At 34.6% G+C, this 22509-nt stretch overlaps 2 protein-coding genes across 2 annotated transcripts in view; one reads left to right on the forward strand and one right to left on the reverse strand.

Annotated features, from left to right (window-relative positions):
- Positions 1-22509, forward strand: part of LOC140141785 (uncharacterized) — a 251222-nt gene that overhangs the window by 70180 nt on the left and 158533 nt on the right. The window lies entirely within an intron of this gene.
- Positions 1238-22509, reverse strand: part of LOC140141779 (CUGBP Elav-like family member 4) — an 82127-nt gene continuing 60855 nt past the window's right edge. Inside the window, 5 exon segments of the mRNA XM_072163645.1 lie at positions 1238-8837; positions 9601-9753; positions 13686-13754; positions 16274-16417; positions 16923-17009. Of these exon segments, the coding sequence (XP_072019746.1) occupies positions 9626-9753; positions 13686-13754; positions 16274-16417; positions 16923-17009 (428 nt within the window). The 3' untranslated portion in view covers positions 1238-8837; positions 9601-9625.

The raw sequence follows: 22509 nt of genomic DNA on the forward strand, positions 1-22509 counted from the left end.
CTTAATTCTTTTGCTCTCTGTAGATTCCCAAGAACTGCACTCTTTTGTCTTTGTTGAGCAAAAACGGCGTAAACACCATCGTAATAGACCGGTAATTTAATTGGCCAACTTGTTTAGTGGCGCTCAAAAAGTAAACAAAAAGCCCCACCTATGTTGCTCATTAACCAGTCAATAAATAAAATTGATTAATTCGTCTTATGACCATGGGCAACCCACAACGAGACCACAGAGTAATCAACTACATGTACCACACAGTATAGACCACTTGACATGTGACGTGATTGCCCGGCAGTATGCGCACGCATTATGGTACTTTCCATTGTTCTTTGCCCTGCAGTGTGCGTGCGCATCGTAGTCTGCTCAGGGCATGTGTATTTTAAATCTCCCACCATATTTCATATAGTACAAGAAAGCCATTGAACAGTGAAGCGGTTCGTTCGGGCATATCGACAGACCAATCCCTCACCTTTGTTGATAAACAATGATGTAAAGTGGTCTATACAGGGCAGAATAGGAATTTGAAGAACAGAATTCATGAAAACCACATCAAATTGGTGTGTGAAATTATTACAGAATGGGCGAGTGCGATATTTTTCATGTTTTCAAAACTAAGTTAAAAAATTATTTGCCAACAGAAATAAAAATGTATTAAATCCAAATTTGTACAAAATCACAAAATTTTGAATTGGAACTGGTAAAGCTAGCCATTGTTCGATTCAAATGCGAGGTGATCACGTATGCATACTACAAGGTCATCTTCCCAGAAAAAATCACGCAATATGGCGGCCTTATACAGAGTATGCGGAGTATTTGACATAGAATTTTTGATGTAACATGTCTGTTATTTCATCTATTCACATTCTATTGCCCGTGGCAGTAATGTTTAACTTCTAACAAATGTTTGATGATGTGAAATTGATATGTTATGTAGAATGTCTGGTGGACATGTATATATTAGCAATTTTAAGTCTAAAAACATTGTTAAACATTACCGAAATAGAATGGAAATAGATTAAATAACAGAGACATGTTACTGTACATCGAATATTCTACATCCACTAAAAAAGCTGCTCAAATTGATTTATTCATATTAATAAATCCTGGAAGATGTATGTAGCTGGTCGCAGCTCTCTTGTCAATCAAGTATAAACTACATGTTTATAATTGGCATTGCTTTAACCAATTTGGATATACAAAATGACAACCATAGAAATAAAGACACAGAAGAGACCAAGTATTTGAGGATCATTGTGCTATGTGCTTTTAGTGCTTTTATTCTTTTTTGATTTTCTTCTTAAATCATCTTTAAGCATCTTCATGCAGTTCTCCCTGTACACATCTTCTTTTGCTCTCTACTCATTGTAGTATAATGTGTGATATATCTCCAGTCAAATTACAGATATTTTACATCATTCTTTGTATGACTACGAGATATTTATATACCCTCATATAATTTTTTTCATCTTTTTTCTTAAGTATGCATTTCTTAAAATCTAACAACTACATTTTCTTTTTAGGTTCAAAAGAACCTGAAATATGTCTTGTAGTAAAGTGATCATGTTTTTTGTTTCTTTTTTTTCATATGTAAGTTATATAATACAAGTATGCACGCTGTGAGCTGAGGTTAATCCAGTCGGGGTCCCCGACGTTAAAAAAGTATATAGTATCAAAACTCTTTCTCTCATACATCTGATTACAATCAGATTATTTTAAGTCTGTACAAATGAAAAGTGGTCTTATAAACAAAATAAGGCTCTGGTATGCTTCATATAATATTTATAATTTTTACCGACCATATGCACAGGACAAAAAGTTAAAGACTTCCCACTAAATTTTACTTCACATATATTACTGTGAATGACACACAAGATGTTCCCACTAGATTTTTTTTAAAGTTATTCATATTTTTTTGTTTGGAAAGAAATGTCTGGAATGTCACAATTGTATACAAAAACACCTGTTGGACATTGAGAGAAAGAAAGCCACCTGTTTCACCACAGAAAACCAGCCCAAATTGGGTGCATGGGCCGTACATTCCATATAACAATGATGTTACCAGTGATAGAAAACACAATCTGCACAGCTGCTATCCAAAATTGGGCGGATTTTGATCCAACATTTGGGTGGCATATTCCAACCAAAAATGAGTTGTTATAGCACCCAAATGCCAGGAATGTTTATATTTTGCATCATATCACATAGCAAGGTAAATTATGGATACATAGCAAAAAACCTATAGGCTGATGGTGACAATCTCATAGTCAAGGAAGACATCCTGAATACACTTCAACACAGAAAACATCACCTCTGGGTATGAGAATGATACCCAGAATGCCGGGTATGTTTCTTAGATACAGTGCAACTTTTGTCTTGAGGATGAGATTGTATATCAGCCTATAGTCTGAAGTGGCCTATTGCCTTAAGAGTTCAAAAAATCTACTACACCATTGCTGAGGAGTATTTTAGTGTGAACTATTTCTCTGTGTTTGATAAACATCATGAGGTGATTAAAATTCTCTTCAGCATAACAAGATAAAAACAAGCCTCTGTATATTGACTGGAATGCAAAAAAGCTGCCAACATAATAGCTGCCTTTTAATATTTTATCATTATAATTAAATCATTACTCCTTAGCATGGGTCTTTTCGACACCTTAGTAAAGCAAGTTTCAAGATTAGCATATTATTAAGTTATAAAATCGACATGCACATTTGCGATTTTTGATAAGCATCAAAAGAAAATTCTGCACGGCAGCTATTTTGTAGGTGCAGCCTTTGGCATTCCTAAAAACTACTAGGCTCGGGTGATACACAGAATGACTGAGAGAAAGGCTTATAACGACAACAGTGATCACGTTACGATATCTGCAACAGTTACGAAAAAAAATTGGAAAAAAAAAAGAATTAACCACCACCAACCACTCACTGAATTCACCAAATTACATCACCAAAATCACTAAGAAAAAACACGGGCACAAAATTCAATGACCATTTAGTAACCATTTTTACCATTAAATCGTTAATAAATAGATTAAAGCTACAACCACCAAAAACAGAAAAACCCAAAAATTGGATTATAGTGAGATTTAAAAGCTCTTTTTTAAATCATCATATCTCCATTTAATTCGATGTTAAAAAATAAATTTTTTACTTTTTTTAATCTGTCATCCAATTCGTGGTAAAAAACGGTATATTCAAATAGGGCCACCGACGTGTAACCAGCTCACAGAGTGCATGAAATAACATTATTTTATTACCAGAATGGCCTGTAAAACGCCACCTTGATTTTACACTTCATAAAACCTATTGGAAGTGATGATGATTATATCTAACTACAAAAAAGTAGTGCTACTATGGATAAAGATTACAGCTATGTAAATCATTTTTATATTGTTTTATGCTGCTTCTACAGGTTTCTTTTTGTGTGAACTACATACTATTGTGTTATTATATATAAATGTATATATATATATATGTATATAATACCATCTTACTCTATTTCAATAAGATAATATCATAATTTGTCTGTTTTTAAAAGATTATCATAAACCAGATTTGTTGATTCCCCTGATTAAATAATCTGGTTTACATGTGTGGTAACCTGGTTTAACCAAATACAGCAAACCAGTTTACCTTACAAAATCAGTATTTATAAAAAAAAAATCACCAAGATCCATTCTGGGTTAAAATATAAATATTTTCTTTCTTTATTTGTAAAACCCGCGACACGATAAGACCCCAAATCTTGATCTTGTGATTTTCACTGATATTACAGGATAAATTTGCAGTGGCATCATCTACTCTACAAATTTATTATCAAGTGATTGTCTGGTAGTCAGATTTTTCTTATTTCTTCAAATATAATACAAGTGCTTTTTATTAAATTCTCTACGCTTTTGTTCTCTACAGCCTATTAACTTGGTTTATTACCAAGTTGAACTACGCTTGAAGCTGCTACACAACCCTATTGGTTTGCTGATCTACCGGCCTATTTCTATCTCCTAAAACTACGCTAAATCTAAGTACTTTGGCCTCGCTAGTTTACTGTACATATATATGCTCCTGTCTTTAATGACTTAGTATTCGCTTTTATTAGCCCTAATGAGGTACATATTCTTAATAATATTAACAAGCAGAATTTTTCTGTCTTCCAAATTTGGAAACCTCCTCTATAATATATGAGAAGCCAATTTCTGATGACAAATCAAAGTGTCTGACATTATATATGTGCAGTATAATTGTCCATCTACTCACTATAGACATATTTTTAACCTGGAATGACCCTATATAAAGTAGTGGCAATTACCAATTTTGGTAATTTTCACCATAGACAAAAACACTCAGGGAAATTCCAAGTATAAAAAATGGATCATGTGAACATGTTGAGAAAACAAATGTACAAATTGTTCATTGTAAATGGATTACAGGCATTGTGCGGTGTTTACACCATTGATAAACTGTTTTTTAAAAATAATCTATCCTAATGCAGCAAACTGTATTAGTTTTTCACAACATTACATTGACTGCCTGTTTCACAATAAATTATCAAGAAATGGCTTGTCCTGCAAATTATATACTAGAAACACTGTCAGAATTGAGTTCATTTTTTTGCAAAGAAACCTTGCAAATTATAAGCTAGAAACACTTGACGACAAATCCATTTCCAATCTAGCAAATTATATTCTAGAAACGCCATCAAATGAGTTTCATCAATTAATCAAATTAAACAGGGCATTTTTTCATAACATATATGCAAATAAGTTAGAGTACTTTTCCAAGAGTTGATTGGACAGTATACATAATAAATATTCAATAGGTGAAATAACTTAAAACACATTTCTTTCATCTAATTACATGAGTAAGTCCTTACCTACTGCAATAAGTTAATATCTTGAATAAATAGGTCCATAATAAATAAGTTATTACATAACATTTGCCTTCTTTTTATAAATAGGAAACTTTTATGTATAAATAAAGGTAAGTAATAAATAGATATAAATCCCAATTTTGAGTTGAACTGCCACAAATTGGGCAACAATTTGAGACACACATTTTTTTTCTTAAACTTTGTGCCCACTCACTTTTTTCAGTGTTTTGTTTACTATACAGAATAGCACAGCAAGAGGATCTACACTGTTGCCACATTGAATAACAATGGTCTAGATTGGCCACTCTTACAAAACATAATTGTCACATACATGCAACTTGGTCCTCTTAGACTGTGTATGAAAACGCTTTGTACAACTGGAATGCAATGTAACATAGGCCTTTTGCCTACTTTTTTTTGTCCTCAACCGCTGAAAAGGAATGCACAGGTTGCGTATAGGCCTACATACCAAACCCACAAAATATGAATATTAAGATCAATTTTTGATCAACATTGTAATTAATAAATCTGGTATAATCTGTTCCCTTAAACCAACATTTTTGGTCACATTTTGTTAAGACAAATCAATTAATCAGTGTAATCTTAAGTAAATTGGAACTGGCAACCCACTGTTGTTCCATTTCCATGACAACCTGCTCTTTCCCCCATATATTGCACCTTGTATATATATTTGTATCACAAACATACAATTACTGAAATCCAACACAAAACTTAAAAAGAAAACAACAAAAATGAACAAACTGACTACTAACAATGTACACACATGGAGCAGATTGTAATTCCTATTGCAACACCCCCATAATACAAACTAATCTCATACTCAACGACACAGTTCATCACCGTTCAATATTCCAATACAAAGATGAACACCCAAGTCCCTGAAGACAATATTACATCATATCCAGAATACACTATGTCAGATCAGTAAAGTACAGAAATATACCAAGGTCAATCAACTGTGCCTTTGAGGATGAGAATAATACTGGTAGTCTGCATCATTTCAATGAACTGTTTTGTTCATGTTATATTCATATGAAAATAAAAGATGAACAGAAAACTTAGGGGAAAATAAATAAATAAAAATGAACTGGCAGTGAACATATATTGAATTGAACCAATGCTGTACTTTTACACTCATAGTTGAATACAAGACAAAAAAAAGGCCATATTTCAAACACACCACTATAATAGCACACAAGTGGTGCAAGATAATATTTTGGTTTTTTTTCTAAAAAATTTCCACATAGTATTTCTAGAGATTCTAGAGGTGGATTCCAGGTGTGTGAAGGGTGTGTCAACCCTTTCCGCCCAGCAAATTTTAGCCTCTACCCCCCTCCCAGTAATTTGACAAATTTACAAATCCTGGACCTGCCCTTGTCGACACCTTAATCAGATAAAGCATGTTTATAATCCCAGCTAATATTTAACTATGATACTTGCAAGTTTTCAATGGGTAATTCCAGTTGACACCCCTATGGAAGACATGAACTTAATTTTCCACACAGGGAGTGTGAATTTCAAATGGGGTTTACCTGAATGGGTAACTCCATTTGAAATCTACACCACCTGTGTGGGAGGTTAAAGTCATGTCTTCCACAGGAGGTGTATATGGATTACAACTGGAAATTGCCCAAATCATCTGCAACAAAGTTGGATAATTTATGTTACTTTTATTCAACATTTTACAGAGCAATATGCACAATTGATTTGTAATTAGTTTGTAATAATCGGTTACAAAACATATTTTTAAATGTATGAATTTGTTATTCTGTTAACATAACACAATATATGCAACTTTGTTATAACATTTACGCCCAGCCAGGAGCACAAACATTTGGACTTTGAAACTGTGATTCTATGCACAAAAGTAAATATAGGACATTACACTGCATATGTTTCATTTTGTCAATACAGCAACACCTATTATCCATCCAACTGGCAACTTAAATTTGTCAAAATAAATCAAAAATATATAGTTATTGTACTTGCACATACGGAATTGTCAAATTCAACTAATACATATTTGGTCTGTTAATGACTTGTTTATAATTCAGCAATACAATTTCAACTTTGGCTTATCAACTTTTTCAGCATCATCAAAAGGGCATAGTTAATAGGATTACAAGTTTGACACAGCCAGAAGATCATACTATTAAAGTCGGTTAAAAAAAAGAGGACAATTTTGCACAAAAACCAGAAAATCTATTTCAAATACAAATAACATTTGCCTTTTTCCAAACAATCAAAGTAAATTTCAACCACTTCAAGTGGGGCAAGTTTAAAACAATTGTGTTTTTTATCATAGCACACTGGTAATTGATAAGGGCTAAATCTACCAATATAACATCATGATGTAAATTAATTTCTTGCAATAAATATAATTACACATTGTGGTATTTGCATTGGTAATGTGAGTACTTCTTTTCACTGATAACTTTAGATAGCAAACTAATACTAAAATCACGACCACAGGGCAATTATCATTGCATTTCTAAATTGACCAAACTATGGTATTTTTAAAGACATCTTTGTTGGTTTCACATAATTATTTAAAGAAAAAGATTTTACTGTCACAAATGAATGAGATGTAATGTATATATAGTTAGTACCAAGTTGTGCAGTGGATGTCTTCTAAGAAATAATCATTTTGAGTTGATAGAAAAAGCCTTGCACATCAAATTACGCTCAATTCTGCTTTCATCCTGTTTTTGAGTTGTTGCACTATAATTTCATCAGCTGCACACAATTTGAGCACAGATAATCTAAACAATTTATAGCACACATTTATTAAGTCCATGATTTAGACTCCACAATCTTTATTGTCAACAAACTGACTTCGACAAGAAAATGCGACTACTTTAAAGTGTGCACACAAACTACAATATCGCTCAAATGTAAGAATTGACAATAAAATATTTTTGCAGTGAGTTTGTGCAAGCTATCACCAGAAATGACATGTGAAACAACAATTGACGTTCTCAGAATTATTTGACATGACTAAGGTGTCCCAGAGCAAAAAACATAAAATAAAATCAAACAAACAAACAGAAAAACAAACATACATATCAATTTCACCACAATGAGAAAGATGTGATAATCTTGATTAGTGTTGGTCCCAGTCATACGTACACTAAAACTTTTGCTTTGTAATATTTTTTTCGTTGAACAAACATCCACACATATGCGTAATAGACTAGTATAGAGAATAAATTATCTTTATGTTACATTAGTATAGTAATATAATCAACACTGAACAGTCAACGAGCAACTCCAAACAAAAAGTTGAAAATAAAAAGTTTTTTTCTGATGAAGAACAAACACCAATGTTGAAACATGTACCCGCAAAGTACGGAGGTATATATTTCCTGCCTGGGAATCAATCCTTCCGTACATTTGAATTGTTTTAAAGTCACTTAAAAGTCTTAATAATTACACAATATTTATCTAGATCAGAAATAATGGGACATTGTTAGAAAAAAAGAAAAGAAAACAATGATCATTCATGTATTGAATACTGTTACTCCTTTCATACAAGATACAAAAAAGCATCAATATGCATCCAAATGCATACTTTTTTCTTTCAAATAAGCAGTTCCTTATGAAGATACGATGAAGAAAAAAAAAGAAGTTTTCTTTATACACTTGGAAAAAACTCAATCCACGTTAAATTCCACTCAATTATACATCACAGTGAAGTCACCAACAACAAAACGAACGACCTTTGGTTTGTTTGTTCCTATGTCCTTTGGTATAACTTCCACACGTGGACTGTCGGCATCGACAAAGTTTTTTTTTCTTTTCTTTATACCTATTATACAATTTGGAAGTGCACTCTTGTTTGTTGACCTTGCTCCACAGAGGTCAAGTAGTGTGTTTCTGTGAGTTGAAAACAAAATGTCTCACACAGTAATATACAGAGGTGCTCCTTCCTGATTATGTCAACATTCAATCTGAAAAGAGAAGCAAAAAAAGAAATATTTTGTTACAAGTGATCAAAAAGTGAGCCGCCCCTATGTTAACGTTAATTATGAAGCCTGTTTCTAATTATCAAAGGGCAAGGTCTATCATCTTGCTCACTAAAATATTCTTAATTAACAACAATACTTTACAAGAGCCATCACCTTTTTGTTAGAAACAATAACAGCCTAATGTGTGATCAATAAGATCTTCATTGATTTACTCTTTTCAGAGCCATCATTTCACCCAATGGGCACTACTACCTTTTTTTTAAAGAGCCCCCCAATCAAAATAGAGCCGATAGATCTCTCAGTAATTTTTGAGAGCCTACTCCCCTTTAGCCTACTCCCCTTTAGCCTTACTGACTATTCTCACCTCATCTCTGATTGGCTCAAGACATAATATTTTGCAACCAATTAAAATCGGTTTTAGAGTCTGAATTGGGAAAGGCCAAATGAGTAAAACCAAAGAATGCTGATCACTCCACACCATGTTTGTGTGTCGCCCATGGAGGTCAAAATAATTGTACTTCCAGATTATTTCGTTATGCAAACTTTGATCAAAGTGTTCTGCTGCTCGCATTCTACATGTACATTCTTCGGGCTTAAACCGATAAATGCCAGAGGTACACTATTTGCCCTCATTCATTCACTCCATGAGCGATAAACCAATGTCAGATTTACAACACCATTACGCATGAGGCAATTTTGAGTCAGTACTCTTTGGGCCTTATCTCTTATAACGTGGTGTACTCACAGATAAATATGTTGCTGTACACATCTTAGTACGGCTTGCTGGCATCCTTGGGGCGCTTGAGTTGTACCTTGAGTCGTTTCATCCCAATCTGGAATCCGTTCATGGCCTGGATGGCGGCCTGGGCACTCTGGGGGTTATCAAAGCTCACAAAGCCTAGGAAATCAAACACAAGTAATGAAACCAGTCAACTATTGATTCACTCATACAAGTAAGGTAATTGTGGTAAAGCACAATATAGGATACTAACCGATGGGCAGACAGGCAGCTCCCCCTCAATTTATTTTGGCCAGAATATGCTCAATTCAGAGTACAAATCCATTATATTAATCATGCACCCTTAAGGGGGTACTACACCCCTCGATAAATTTGTGTCTATTTTTTCATTTTTCTCAAAACTAATAACACAGTGGTAACAAAAGTTATGTATGTTATAGGGGCAAGGAATCCAATTACTACACTGGAATTCCAGTGACCCAAGGCAAGTGGAATAAGGTACCGCTAGGATGTACCTCATTTCCTATCATATATACTGAACCGCTTGTCTTGAGCCACTGAAATTTCAGTGTAGTAATTGGATTCCTTGCCCCAAAAATATATATAACTTTTGCTACCAGTGTGTTATTATTTTTTGAGAAAAATGCAAAAATAGACACAAATTTACCGCAGGGGTTTAGTACCCCCTTAATGGCATATATTGTCTTCAATCTCCATAATATACAATACCGAAGAATTGATTCGTTTTTCAAAGATTGTCCATTATTTTACAGAAATAATAATATTCTGTCTCATCTCAAATTGAGAGTAACACCATCTTGGATTTTGCAGTGGCAGATTTGAATCTTATGCACCAACCCTAATCCCACAGGGCATATACACAAGCATAGAAGGGCGATTCAACCGCATAAATGCACTGATTCGAATCTGCCTCTGCGAAAACTACCATAGCATTACTTTCAACTTGAAACGAGACAAGACTATGGGGTTGTAACTAATTTATGGGTGAGAAGGGCCAGGGAGCAGTATTATAGTTGGGTATTTGAGGTAAACCAACCTGCGAGTTTCAAACCAAATCAATGATTTAGTCAAAATCACTTCTATATAACATGACCGAAGAGATTCATCAGGAACAGAAAAAAAGTTTTTGCTTTTGTCTTGACAAAACAAATAGTTGAAAGTCACTTTCTAGTTAGCCCCAATCCTATCAATATTACCAATCCTGATCATTACAAAGCCTTGGTCTTTAATAGCCAAGTCTCTTAAACATGAGAATATATACTTGAACTTTGCATACATTCCTTGAACAAGAATTTGAACTTTGCACTTCAAACTTTGAACTTCATCCTCATTGGGGTCCGTCTTATATTTTATGATACAGGGATACTGTATACCTGCCTCATTAAAATGGACAACCAATTCAGAGACCAAGAATAAAATGTAACAGCACATTTGTAAGAAAATAATATTACCATATCCATTTATAATATGAAATTCCCCTTGCAAAATTGCAGGAGTGACACCATACCCTATCCAAAACTCCCTACCTGTAGCTGAAGAATTTTAGCCCCTAAAATATTACATACTCGTACAGCTATATACCAGACAGGAGTTGGAGATTAATTTAGATACACTACACTGCAGGTCCCGGGACTGTCACAGGGTGTTTTTTTATCCTTCATAGCTCAAACAGCATACAAACAAGTTGACAAATCTCTTGCATGCCAACTGAAGGCCTCCTGCAGATAGAGTTCCAAACTTTGTTGCTACCTTAGTCACTATACTACCTATCCCACACATCTACATTAAGATTGTCAAAAAAAAAAAAAAAAGCCCTGTAGATTTGTGCTCAGAATGTGAGAATACTCTGGCATACACAGACCCATTCTTACATAATAACACAACCAGAAATACAAGGATGCTTAGGGTATTATGCAATAAAGTGTGACAGGCTCTTTGTACCATAAACCACAAGCCTCACTTTCACTTTGATTTCAACTTCAAAGTGAGGCTTATGATGAAGTACCCACAGCTTGTCACCCAGCATTCCACAGCATGTCACCCTAAACTTTTGCGTATGCTGTAATTGTGCAAGTTGTAAGATGATCTGTTTGACAAATTGCTATCATAAATCCAGTATGTCAGGAAGGGGTCATCAAGAGGTCATGACCCCTGAGATATGTTATTTTTCAAATCGGGGAGGGTAAAAAGGATATAAATAAATAAATAAATAAATAAATGAATAAATAATAAATATGCAACCTACAGAGATCAATACATTGATTAAGAACAACTATATAGAGCAGACAGAACAGTTCAATTTATCACATGTCAACCAAGGAGAACTGTACAAAATCGTATAATATCCACTTTTACTGACGGACTGAGCCAAAGCCATCTATGAAACATCGCAAGGCAAAATTTGAAAAACAAATTGAATAATTTGGTACAGGGATACCAAAAAAAAGCTTTGATATTTAAAAAAAAGAAAGAACACTTAAATTGGCTGTACATATTTAACACCATATCAAGAAAGATAATAACAGTATAACAGGTGTACGAACCAATACACAAATGTAACACACAGCAAAAAAAAAAATACAAGAAAATATTGGTGCCTTGTTTGAAAGAAAAATTAAAAAACTATGACCATTGATCACAACAACATCCAGAAAAATCATTTGACAGAATAAACGGGCTTTCAATAATTACACACCACACCATATTGACTGACCACTTGGTATTGAAATTGCCACAACAATGATATAACAACCCTACCAAAATGGTTGGCTCTATTGAGGGTCGATTATCGGCTTCAATCGGGTTCTCTGTTGCATTATATAGTTGCTGCATGCTCTATTATGTTGACTGAGTGACAGATAGAAATTGATCTCTACATGTTGCTAAAGAAATAATAACAAAAAATAAACCGGGAAATGGCTGTGACTATTTTGCCTCTTCTCACCATCTAAATTTACTTATAACCCTTATGTCCTGACACGACAAAAAAACATTGTCTTTTTTGATGTAACAAAATGATCCTCCTCACACCCACCATCCCCATCCCAAATACCAATATTGAGTAATTAAGGTCTTGAGTAATTAAGATTTGACAGTTTGGACAAGAACAATAGGTTTCAAAAAAAATTCAATAAAGTAACTTCATGCATTACATCCATGCATGTGACCTTACACATCCCAATTATTGTGCCTTGCAGAAACAGTTCAACATTGTCTACAACTGTTCCACCGTTTGATTTTGGCAAGAATTTGTTTGGCCACCAACTCAAGAGATTGGCCTATTCCAGTTGAAATCCATCCACCCCCTATGGAACACATCACTTTAATCTCTCCACACAGGGAGTGTGAATTTCAAATGGAGTCACCCATTCAGGTAACCATTTGAAATTCACACTCCCTGTGCAGAATATTAAGGTCATGTCTTCCATGGATTTCAACTGGATAGCCCATTAGGGTTAGGATTTAGGGCAATGATTAGGATTAAGGGATTAGGATTAAGGGATTAGGATTAAGGGATTAGGATTAAGGGATTAGGGAAAGGATTGTGGTTAGAGTGGTGACCACTGTTTAAGTTGCTCGGATTTGTTGAATACAAGTATATAGAATTCAAAGTCTTTTTTGTAAGTGCACACATCAGCAGATATGATTACGACACAAGAACATTTTACTGTGTGATGATTCAAGTTCATGACATACCAACGAGATAAAACATAAATTGAATGAGAATCTAACTGCGTAGATTATCAATTATCAGATAATCAATGTACAGCTTAAACTAAATCTGTTATTGATTATTAAAACCGCAGATTATCGATATACCATACGAGCATGTTTCAATTTCAAATTTTGGAAAAAAAATCCCCAAATGATATATTTCTATGGCCAAATAGTCACAGCAATAAGGGTGAAACGATAACAAAGAGACATAACATGCAGGGTCCCGCCATGACCAACCCAACCATCCATCCATCCAAAATAACATCAAAACACAGTAGCCAACGCACTGACTGACTGACTGACGGGTGATTACAGCAGTAGGCAGACTAAGCGCCATCTAGTGGCCAACGCACCAGAATAAGATCGGCTTATTGTGAGTTCATCCATACCCTGAGTTAGGATGTTGCAGTTGGGGTCCACATCTGTTTTGCCAACATGCACACATACATAAGGAATTCAGGTTCAGTTATCAGGATAATGTTAGAAAAATACGTCCAAAAAGTTACATCTATAGTATATTGTTACACATGTGCAGAATTTCAATGTAATATTTTGATCAACATTTTTTTTTCATTTTTGCAGCAAAAGAAATTGTTAATTAAAATATGTTACGAAATTATACTTTTGTATTCAAATGATATTATAATCCAGTCATGAGAGATTTTTTAGATAAAATATGCACAAAATGTATCTTTATACTTTGAAAAGAGTCCATAATTTTAAAATTAAACAATAAAGGTACATTCGTATTTTTAATAGATGCAATATTTTATTCTGCATATCGGTTGGTTTTTAAATTATGGGCTCTATTCCATGAGTAAAGATACTTTGGTGTACTATTTATATATAAACACATCACAAACAGTAATTACCCCCTTTCTTACAAGACAATAACTCAAAATCTATGCATCAAATCTTAAAACTGAAATAGCAAAATGAAACCCATTTTAGTTGAGCCAATTTTGATACCTCATTTGTCTTGATAGCTCAAATTTTGTAGCCATGGTGACTCATTTGAATGAAAAAGATGCCGAATCAAAAGTTGCACTAAGAAGCTACTCAAGTCAGTGTTCCATTACATTCTCTACATGACTGGTCAAGGATGACAGGCGTACAAGTAAAATTATGGGTTTAGGTGTAACTTTTGAATCTGCATCTTTTCATTCTAAGGGTCACCATGGCAACCAATTTTGGTCTACTAAGACCAACGAGGCATCAAAATTTGCAGGACAAAACTGGGTTTCATTTTTTTATTGCAATTCTAAAATGCATAGATCCTAAATGTATTATCACGTAAGGAAGGCGGTAATAAATTCAAATGTGTTTATATGCTTTTAACCTATTCCTGAGGAAAGCTCATTTATAATGTAAGGGGCTTTAGATTAGAAGCAATCAAGACTAAATATTATCAAACATATCTAAATGGAAAATGATAGAACCTAGCTAACCTTGTACTTCCTCACTCATAGTGAAATCATTCCCGTAGAATTATGCATTTTTTAATCTTATACACAAATTTACTGGAGCTGAATTAAAGAAGAGCTTGGTAGCCTGGCAGGGGTCTGGACACTCGCAATGTATCAGATATCTTTATGAAATCAGGTCAGCAATGATTTGAGAGATTATATACAAGTTTTCAAATGTATATTGCCTGATGCATAATATGGACAAACAATTACAAACTAGGTGTGGTCGGTAGAAGAATGGTACACATTTGTTTTAGTTGGGGTCAGGTAAAAGGGTACATTAGGTAAACATTTCTAGAATAGAGTCAATTTTTATTTTAGAAACACTTGGCATAAATTTGTTTGTATTTCAACTATTTATACATGTTTAACTGTATGCTTGCACATACTTGATATGTATGTGTATGGTATTTCTGTTTATGTGAGGTGTTCGTATGTGTGCACTTATAAAACCGGCAAATGAGGACATAAACTTGCATATACAATGATACTGAGGACACTCTGCAACTGAGGATGTCCATAGTGTCCCATTCCTACCAGTGTATAGCAAAACAATGTAACTTGCATATAGCCCATATCTCATTTGCCAGAGTAGGGTCAGGTCTTGGTTGGATAGTATAAGGTCAAGTCAGGGTCCATGGTTTGGAGCTTAACTTCAGGTGTGCAAGGTCTTCGGTTAGGAAAATGTTGCAGGTTCTCATTTGCAGGTATAGTTAGAGGCCTGTTGAGTGCAGATCCGTCGGAGCATGCTTTTCAATACGGAATAAATGCAAACCTCATCGTGACATTATCCAAGCAGCAAAGTTCATTTCCCATTGAAAAAGCGTTATCCGACAGATCTGCAGTCGTCCATTCTGTTAAGATGGGGTGTGTGGGTATGAGTGCCATGTATCCATAAATTGAATGGCCAACTGCCATGTTCATGTCAACATGACCCCAATCATGTCATGTAAAATTATAAAGTACTTCTTGCAACCAGCACTACTTCCATGACCAAATGTAATCATTCATTTAAGGGGGTACTACACCCCTGCCCAATTCTGTACCTATTTTTGCATTTTTCACCAAAATTATACTGCATTGGTGACAAGTAAGATATGTATATTATAGGGGCAAGGACCACAACTACTGCACTGGAAATTTTATTTCAGCACAGACATCAGTTGTGGAGTTACAGTCAAAAATGAGGGAAAACCAATATTTGATCAATAAATCAATAACTACTTGCCTTGAGTTGCTGAATTGTCAGTGCAGTGGTTGTATTCCTTGCCCCTATAATATACATATCTTAATTGTCACCAATGCGCTATAAGTTTTGAAAAAAAAAAAAAAATAGGCACAAAATTTGCCAGGGGTGTAGTACCCCCTTAAAGTGTATGAAATGTGTACACCATGCATGCTGATGTTGTATGTGATGTTGTGCATCTCAACATATTAAATACGATCATGTGATTTACACCACTTGTTTTGCTTACCAAAACATTTGCTCTGGTTGGTGGCTCTGTCCACAAACACCTTGGAGCTGATGACGTTTCCAAACGGCATGAACATCTGCATGAGCTCGCCGTCACCAAACTCTTGAGGCAGATGGTAAATGAACAGGTTGCACCCCTCAGGTCCTGTAATCGTGAGAACTAAACTGGTTTTACTCTTCTTATACAATCAACACAGTGTAATGGTAGGATATTAATCTGGTTTTAAAAGACTATAAACTGGTTTATGTCACATACACAGTCTCTAATCATGAGAACTAAACTGGTTTTACTCTTCTTATACAATCAACACAGTGTAATGGCAGGATATTAATCTGGTTTTGAAGGACTGTAAACTGGTTTATGTGATTGCTGTGTGGTTAAAGCCTAAATCAATTAACAATAAATCAGTCCTTCCAAAGCTACAAAACACTTCTCTTCTACACCGGAGTCCTACCGGGTATAACTCCCCCAGGGGCAGATCCAGGAATTTTCAATAGGGGGACACCATATTGTGGGTGCAGAGCCGCTGCCAGGGTGACTCGGTGCCAACACAAAGTCAGACACTGATCTGCAAAAAATTAGGGGTGCCCCCTAAATCCCCCTCTGTCCCCGCCCTCCTCCTAACACATGTCATAAGTCTGTAGCTTACCTTCTCTCTGGGGTGTAGGCATGACAGCTGGTTGCTGTGTGGTAAAAGCCTGAGACAACTGACCATATGCATTGGGATATGTGGCTGTTAAAAAGAAAATAAACAAAGTAACATGGAATCCAAGTAAACCAAATCACGGACTCAGAGTCAAGTACATAATGCAGTTCATTCCAACATCTATAATACACACTATCCATTTTCTCGTTTCTTCATAAAGAATTTTTTTTCACAAGTTTTTAGAATGCATGCAAAGTTGTTGTTTTTTGTATTACGAAATTCTTTTTTCATTATTGAACACTGAAATTTGGTGTTTTTTATTCAAATATTTATTCATTTTAGCAAACACAATCAAACTTGCCATAAAATGATTCATGAAAATGCAACAACATCAAACTAGAAACACTGTGTTGCTATGTATAAAATGGTGGGGTTGCAAGTACCACACTAAATTCAATCAAAAGAGTTTCAACATTAAAGATGTGTGCGTATGAGCATGTACATTTATACAGGCTATTGTGATTTCTTATCATTGTGATCGCTACATACTGCTTGCATCTCACAAACGAACCTTAATTTTCAAAATGATTGCATCTTTCAGTCACTTTCTTGAACATTCTTGCCATATAAAAATCTGTCAACAGTGTCAAATGGATGTAAGGATGAAATCCAAAACTTAACGGTGGTCAACCGCCAGTTCCAGGCAGTTCCATCCAGTTTTCATTGTTTAAACAATAGCAACCGGACGTAACCGGCCGAACCGGGCGGTTGACAGCCGGTCGAGTTTTGATTTCATCCCTAACATTTATCATTTAAAAAGAACAGAAATAATTCAAAAAAAGTTCTTTTTGAATGTTCCATATGATGCAAAACAGGGGTTTGTCCTATTGTAGCTCATCTATCACAAACCCACATAAAAGGAAGTAGCATTCTGTAACAAATACCAAACTTCAGTTACACCCATTTACTATGCAAGGCAAAGTGAGATTGGAAAGCAAAGGCAGGCTGTTGTGTTCCAAAAGAAAGATACTACTATTGGTTTTGTATGGTTTTTGTTTTAACCATGTACACTTTCTAATCGATACCTGATTCGGCAGTATGTAGAAATGACAATGATAACTAGATCTAAAACTACTTATTTTATATTTACAGATTTTACGGCTGTTAAGTTCATATATATATATATTTATAAGGGAGTGGAAGCCTCATCTAAATCTACCAAAGACTTCATCTACCAATTCAAACCATACCAGCAGTGCAAACCAGTTCACCCCATAACAAGTTCCATGCACTAATTTACTGTCAAGGGAACCTTTTAAAAGTGATCACTCATTCAGGAAGACAAAATAGAACTAGCAGCCTTCATCTTTGTCTATGACGATCCATTTCAAAGTAGTCTACAAATACAACCCTAATCCGATACTTCAAAATTCAACAACTTTCAAACAGAGGCACTCATCATGCACACAGATTCAAAAAGTGATTCCAAAAGCAACTCATTGGGTTTCCTTAAGTCGTGGGTTATTAAGGCATCTTAGTCATGAGTCAAAAGTTGAGTACAAAATGTTAGTCCATGGCATCACTAAGTAGGCTAAAAATGCAATTTCATGAACATGCAACGAGTCAGTCATATTGATTCAGTATTGGGTCCATATCATTTAATCTTTGAAAGGAATTTGCTTGTATCTAGGTTTAATAATTCCAGTTGAGTCATTTATAATCCGAGTCATTCTAGTACTCATTCAACTTGAGTTTCAAATTGAGTCACTCAAACTGAATAATTCACATTAGTCATTCAAACGGTTAGTTAATTCATGCACATAGGAGTTACTCACTTTGAGTCAGAGCTATACTTACATTGATTATATATAATTTAAGTTAAAATCATTTATAATCCAATAGTTATATTCATATAATCATATTCATAGAGTCGCTCACTTGGAGTCATTGCATAGAATCATTCTAATATAGAGTCAATCAAATTGAGTCACTCATTTTGAGTCAGAGCAACTGAATTTGACAAATCCAAATTAAATCATTTACAATCCAAGTTAGTCATTCACATATAAAGTCATATACATAGAGCCATTCACTTGTGAGTCATTCACTTGTGAGTCATTCACTTGTGAGTCATTGCATAAATTCATACATAATAGAGTCATTTAAATGGAGTCATTCAAATTGAGTCGCTCACTTTCAGTCTAAGCTACTACAATAGTGGGACCAGTAATCCAAGTTATATTATTTATAATCCAAGTTAGTCAATCAAATAGAGTCATATACACAGAGTGATTCACTCGGATTCCAAGCTACTGAAATTGACTACCAGTAATCCAAGTTAAATCATTTATAATCCAAGTTGGTCATTAAATTATATAGAGTCATATATATTCACATTGAGTCATATGTATACACAGAGTCATCCACTTTGAGTCATTCGCACTTTAAGTCTTTGCACAGAATCATTCACAGAGTCATTCGCATGGAGTCATTCATTGCACAAAGTCGGCCAAGAGCCACACTCCCATCTAAGGAATGAATTATTTACAGGCAAAAACTCATCAGGTTTCCAGCCAATCAAGACGAGAATAAACCACATAGCTGGCTGCATGATATGAAGTTATTTGCTGAGTGGATGGAGATCATTTTGTGCACACAAGACAGAAAAGAAAGTTTACTGCATAATGAAATGGAATATACAATATGTGACAAAAACTCACACAATTGAGATGTTATTTGACCAAAGGATACATTTTGACAAATGAGGACATTTTTTGACAAAAGGAATTCAACAATAGTTTCATAACAAAGAGAACACAATGACAAGATAGTCAAAACAAAGACAAATTAACAGAAACTGGGAAGACAAAGATAACTAACTCCAAGCACATATCCGTATGTCCATTATCAGCAAAAACAAAAGCAAAGTGCATCTATTTATGTGTGCAGGGAGTACAAATTTAACCTGATTTGCCATGCCTTACGCTATCAGCATGCACATTTCCCTTAAAAGAAACTCTTTGGCACTGCAAGATTCTCTTCATGCTAGCCATAGGCTTCAACATAAAAAGACATTTTCTCAAAATATCAAAAGCTATCTTAAGAACCGCTGAACCAATACTAGGCTTGTTTTTACTCATTTTAATGCCTTTTTCGTGCCGATTCCAAATATAGTCATAAAAATTTACAATTCTTAAAATTTTGAATTTTGAATTTTTTTTAATTTGTCGCCTGCTGTTGACACCCGAGTGGGGAGAGTTAATTGTACCATGCCAAAAGTATGGAGCAACGATAATTTAGTCAAATTAAAATTATTGCATTTTAAACCCATAATTGTTGTTTAAACTCATGTACTTCCATCCCCCCTCCCCCCCTCCCCCGGTCAGTCCCTTCTGCATTTTTTTTTGCTTTTTCTTTTTACAGCAGACTAGATAATTGTCAGTTCCATCAACTGGGCTATTCCAGTTTGAATCCATACACCCCCTACATTCCAGTTTGAATGACCTTAACCTCCAACACAGGGGGTGCAGATTCCAAATGGAATCACCCATTCAGGTAGCCCAAGTTAAAATCTACACCCCTGTGTGGGAGGTTTAGGTCATGTCTTCCACAGGGGGTGTATGAATTTCAAATGGAATGACCCACAATAAGCTTTCCTTAGTCAAGGATTGTGTTGTGTTCATTAAATGTCCATCATACGTCAACAGGATGTATATACAATGAAGAAACCAAATTAAGATACTGCTATTTTTTCATCTGTTTCAAATATTTTGCACACCCATAATTTGGTAAGCATATGCGATATATATAGAATGCGTTTTTAACAGCATCGTAGCAAATGCATGAAGAATCCAGTAGCACTGCAAAATAAACAAATGCTAACACATTTTGTGTCAATTTGTAAACATGTTAAAATGCTTATCATTAAAATATTCAGAGTTTGGATTTTTAATCCAAACTCTAAAAACATGTGATGCTTAGGAATTTGACATTTGAGGTATTAAACATGTTTGCAAATTGACTGCACAAAATGTTTAGGTGTTTTTGACATTCCTAGACATTTTTTACAGTGCATGCAGTAATGCCTAATATATTGTCTTTCTGTTCTTGTCAAAGAACTTGCAGATTTCTGTGTGCATTTTGCAAAATATTTTAATTCACCATTTTGGAGCAATTTTTCTACTTTGTTTAATATTGAAAAACAGAAAACATTTTGCATTTAAAGAAAAGCATGTGCATTACAAGTCATGCTTCACATCGCCCTCAGACAAGCATGCCCTATGACAAAAAATTTTGTCAGGTTCATATAGTACATGAAATCAGAAGTGCACCATTTTCACTACCATGGGCAACATGCAAATGAGGCAGGTAAGAGTACAGGTATATATGCATTCTCCACTTTATAACTTGTTGATTGTAGATAAGATGTAAGGCTACACTACCAAAAGCTTGGCTCCAATTGATCTAGATTCAGACCATGCTTTCATACCCGATTCGGATCATATTAATCTGGAATCTTACTCAAACTTGATCTTATTAACCATTATTCAATGCCAATTGTGCATGAGACAGGGTGCATTGTGGGTAATATGCGTGAAAGATAAACGAGCCTGGAAGTTGCTCAGCATTTCAATTGGGTGAACTTTGCACTTTGTCCAAAAATGTTTTGCATATTGTTTGATCTTGATGTCTTGCATACGCCTAGATTGACAAATTTAATTTTTAGAACTACCAATGTTATAAATGTTATTAAATGAAAGAACATTTCCCAAAAAGTTGCAGTTCATTCACACGCCATCAGGCGATTGGATCAATATCTCTTGTCAATGTACCCGATGTCGAAATCTTGAACATGCATGATTGACATTGCGATAGGGGCTTAGAAAATGACATTTCATCTAAAATGAATCCGATTTGAGTAGAATTCTGGAGTAAATTAATCTACATTGGACTTTGGATATAAACCGGATTAAATTTAATCTGGACTTTTTTAGAAGTGTAGAACTTGTCATAAGGATAGTTCAATTCTTGCCATTTTAATTGTTACTGTATACATCTTTTGACCCCATTCAACCAAAAGTCGCCAATGGTCAACAAACGGGCAAGTCCATCACAACATCATAGGACTTCTGATGAAGATTTATACACACATTGAAAATTCAAGGTTAGTTGAATTTTTGTGCTGAAAGTCAGTTTAAACTTGTATACATCTTGTAATATAGACAAATTTGAAAGTTATCCTTGGTCGAAGAGGAAGCTTATTGAACAAACCAACAGATATATCTCCAATATTTATTGCTGATGTTTTTGACAACTATAAAATTAATTTCTACTGCTGACACTTGTCATACTGATGATTCATAAAAAACAAACAAATGTGCAAACAGGAATATGGTAAAACAGGGTAAAAACAGAAGTGAATAAATAAATCGACAGACAAGGACAACAAACAGAACAGATAAGAGTATTTGACATACACAAGGTGCAAGTTAGTGTATCACTTTTACTGTATGAATGCTGGGTATGAATGTTTATAGCTTGTTATAAGAAAAAGTTACATTTCAACTATGTTTTTGAGTAATGAACAGTG

The sequence above is a fragment of the Amphiura filiformis genome, chromosome 20 (assembly GCF_039555335.1).
Source record: "Amphiura filiformis chromosome 20, Afil_fr2py, whole genome shotgun sequence".
NCBI classification, from domain to species: Eukaryota; Metazoa; Echinodermata; class Ophiuroidea; order Amphilepidida; family Amphiuridae; genus Amphiura; species Amphiura filiformis.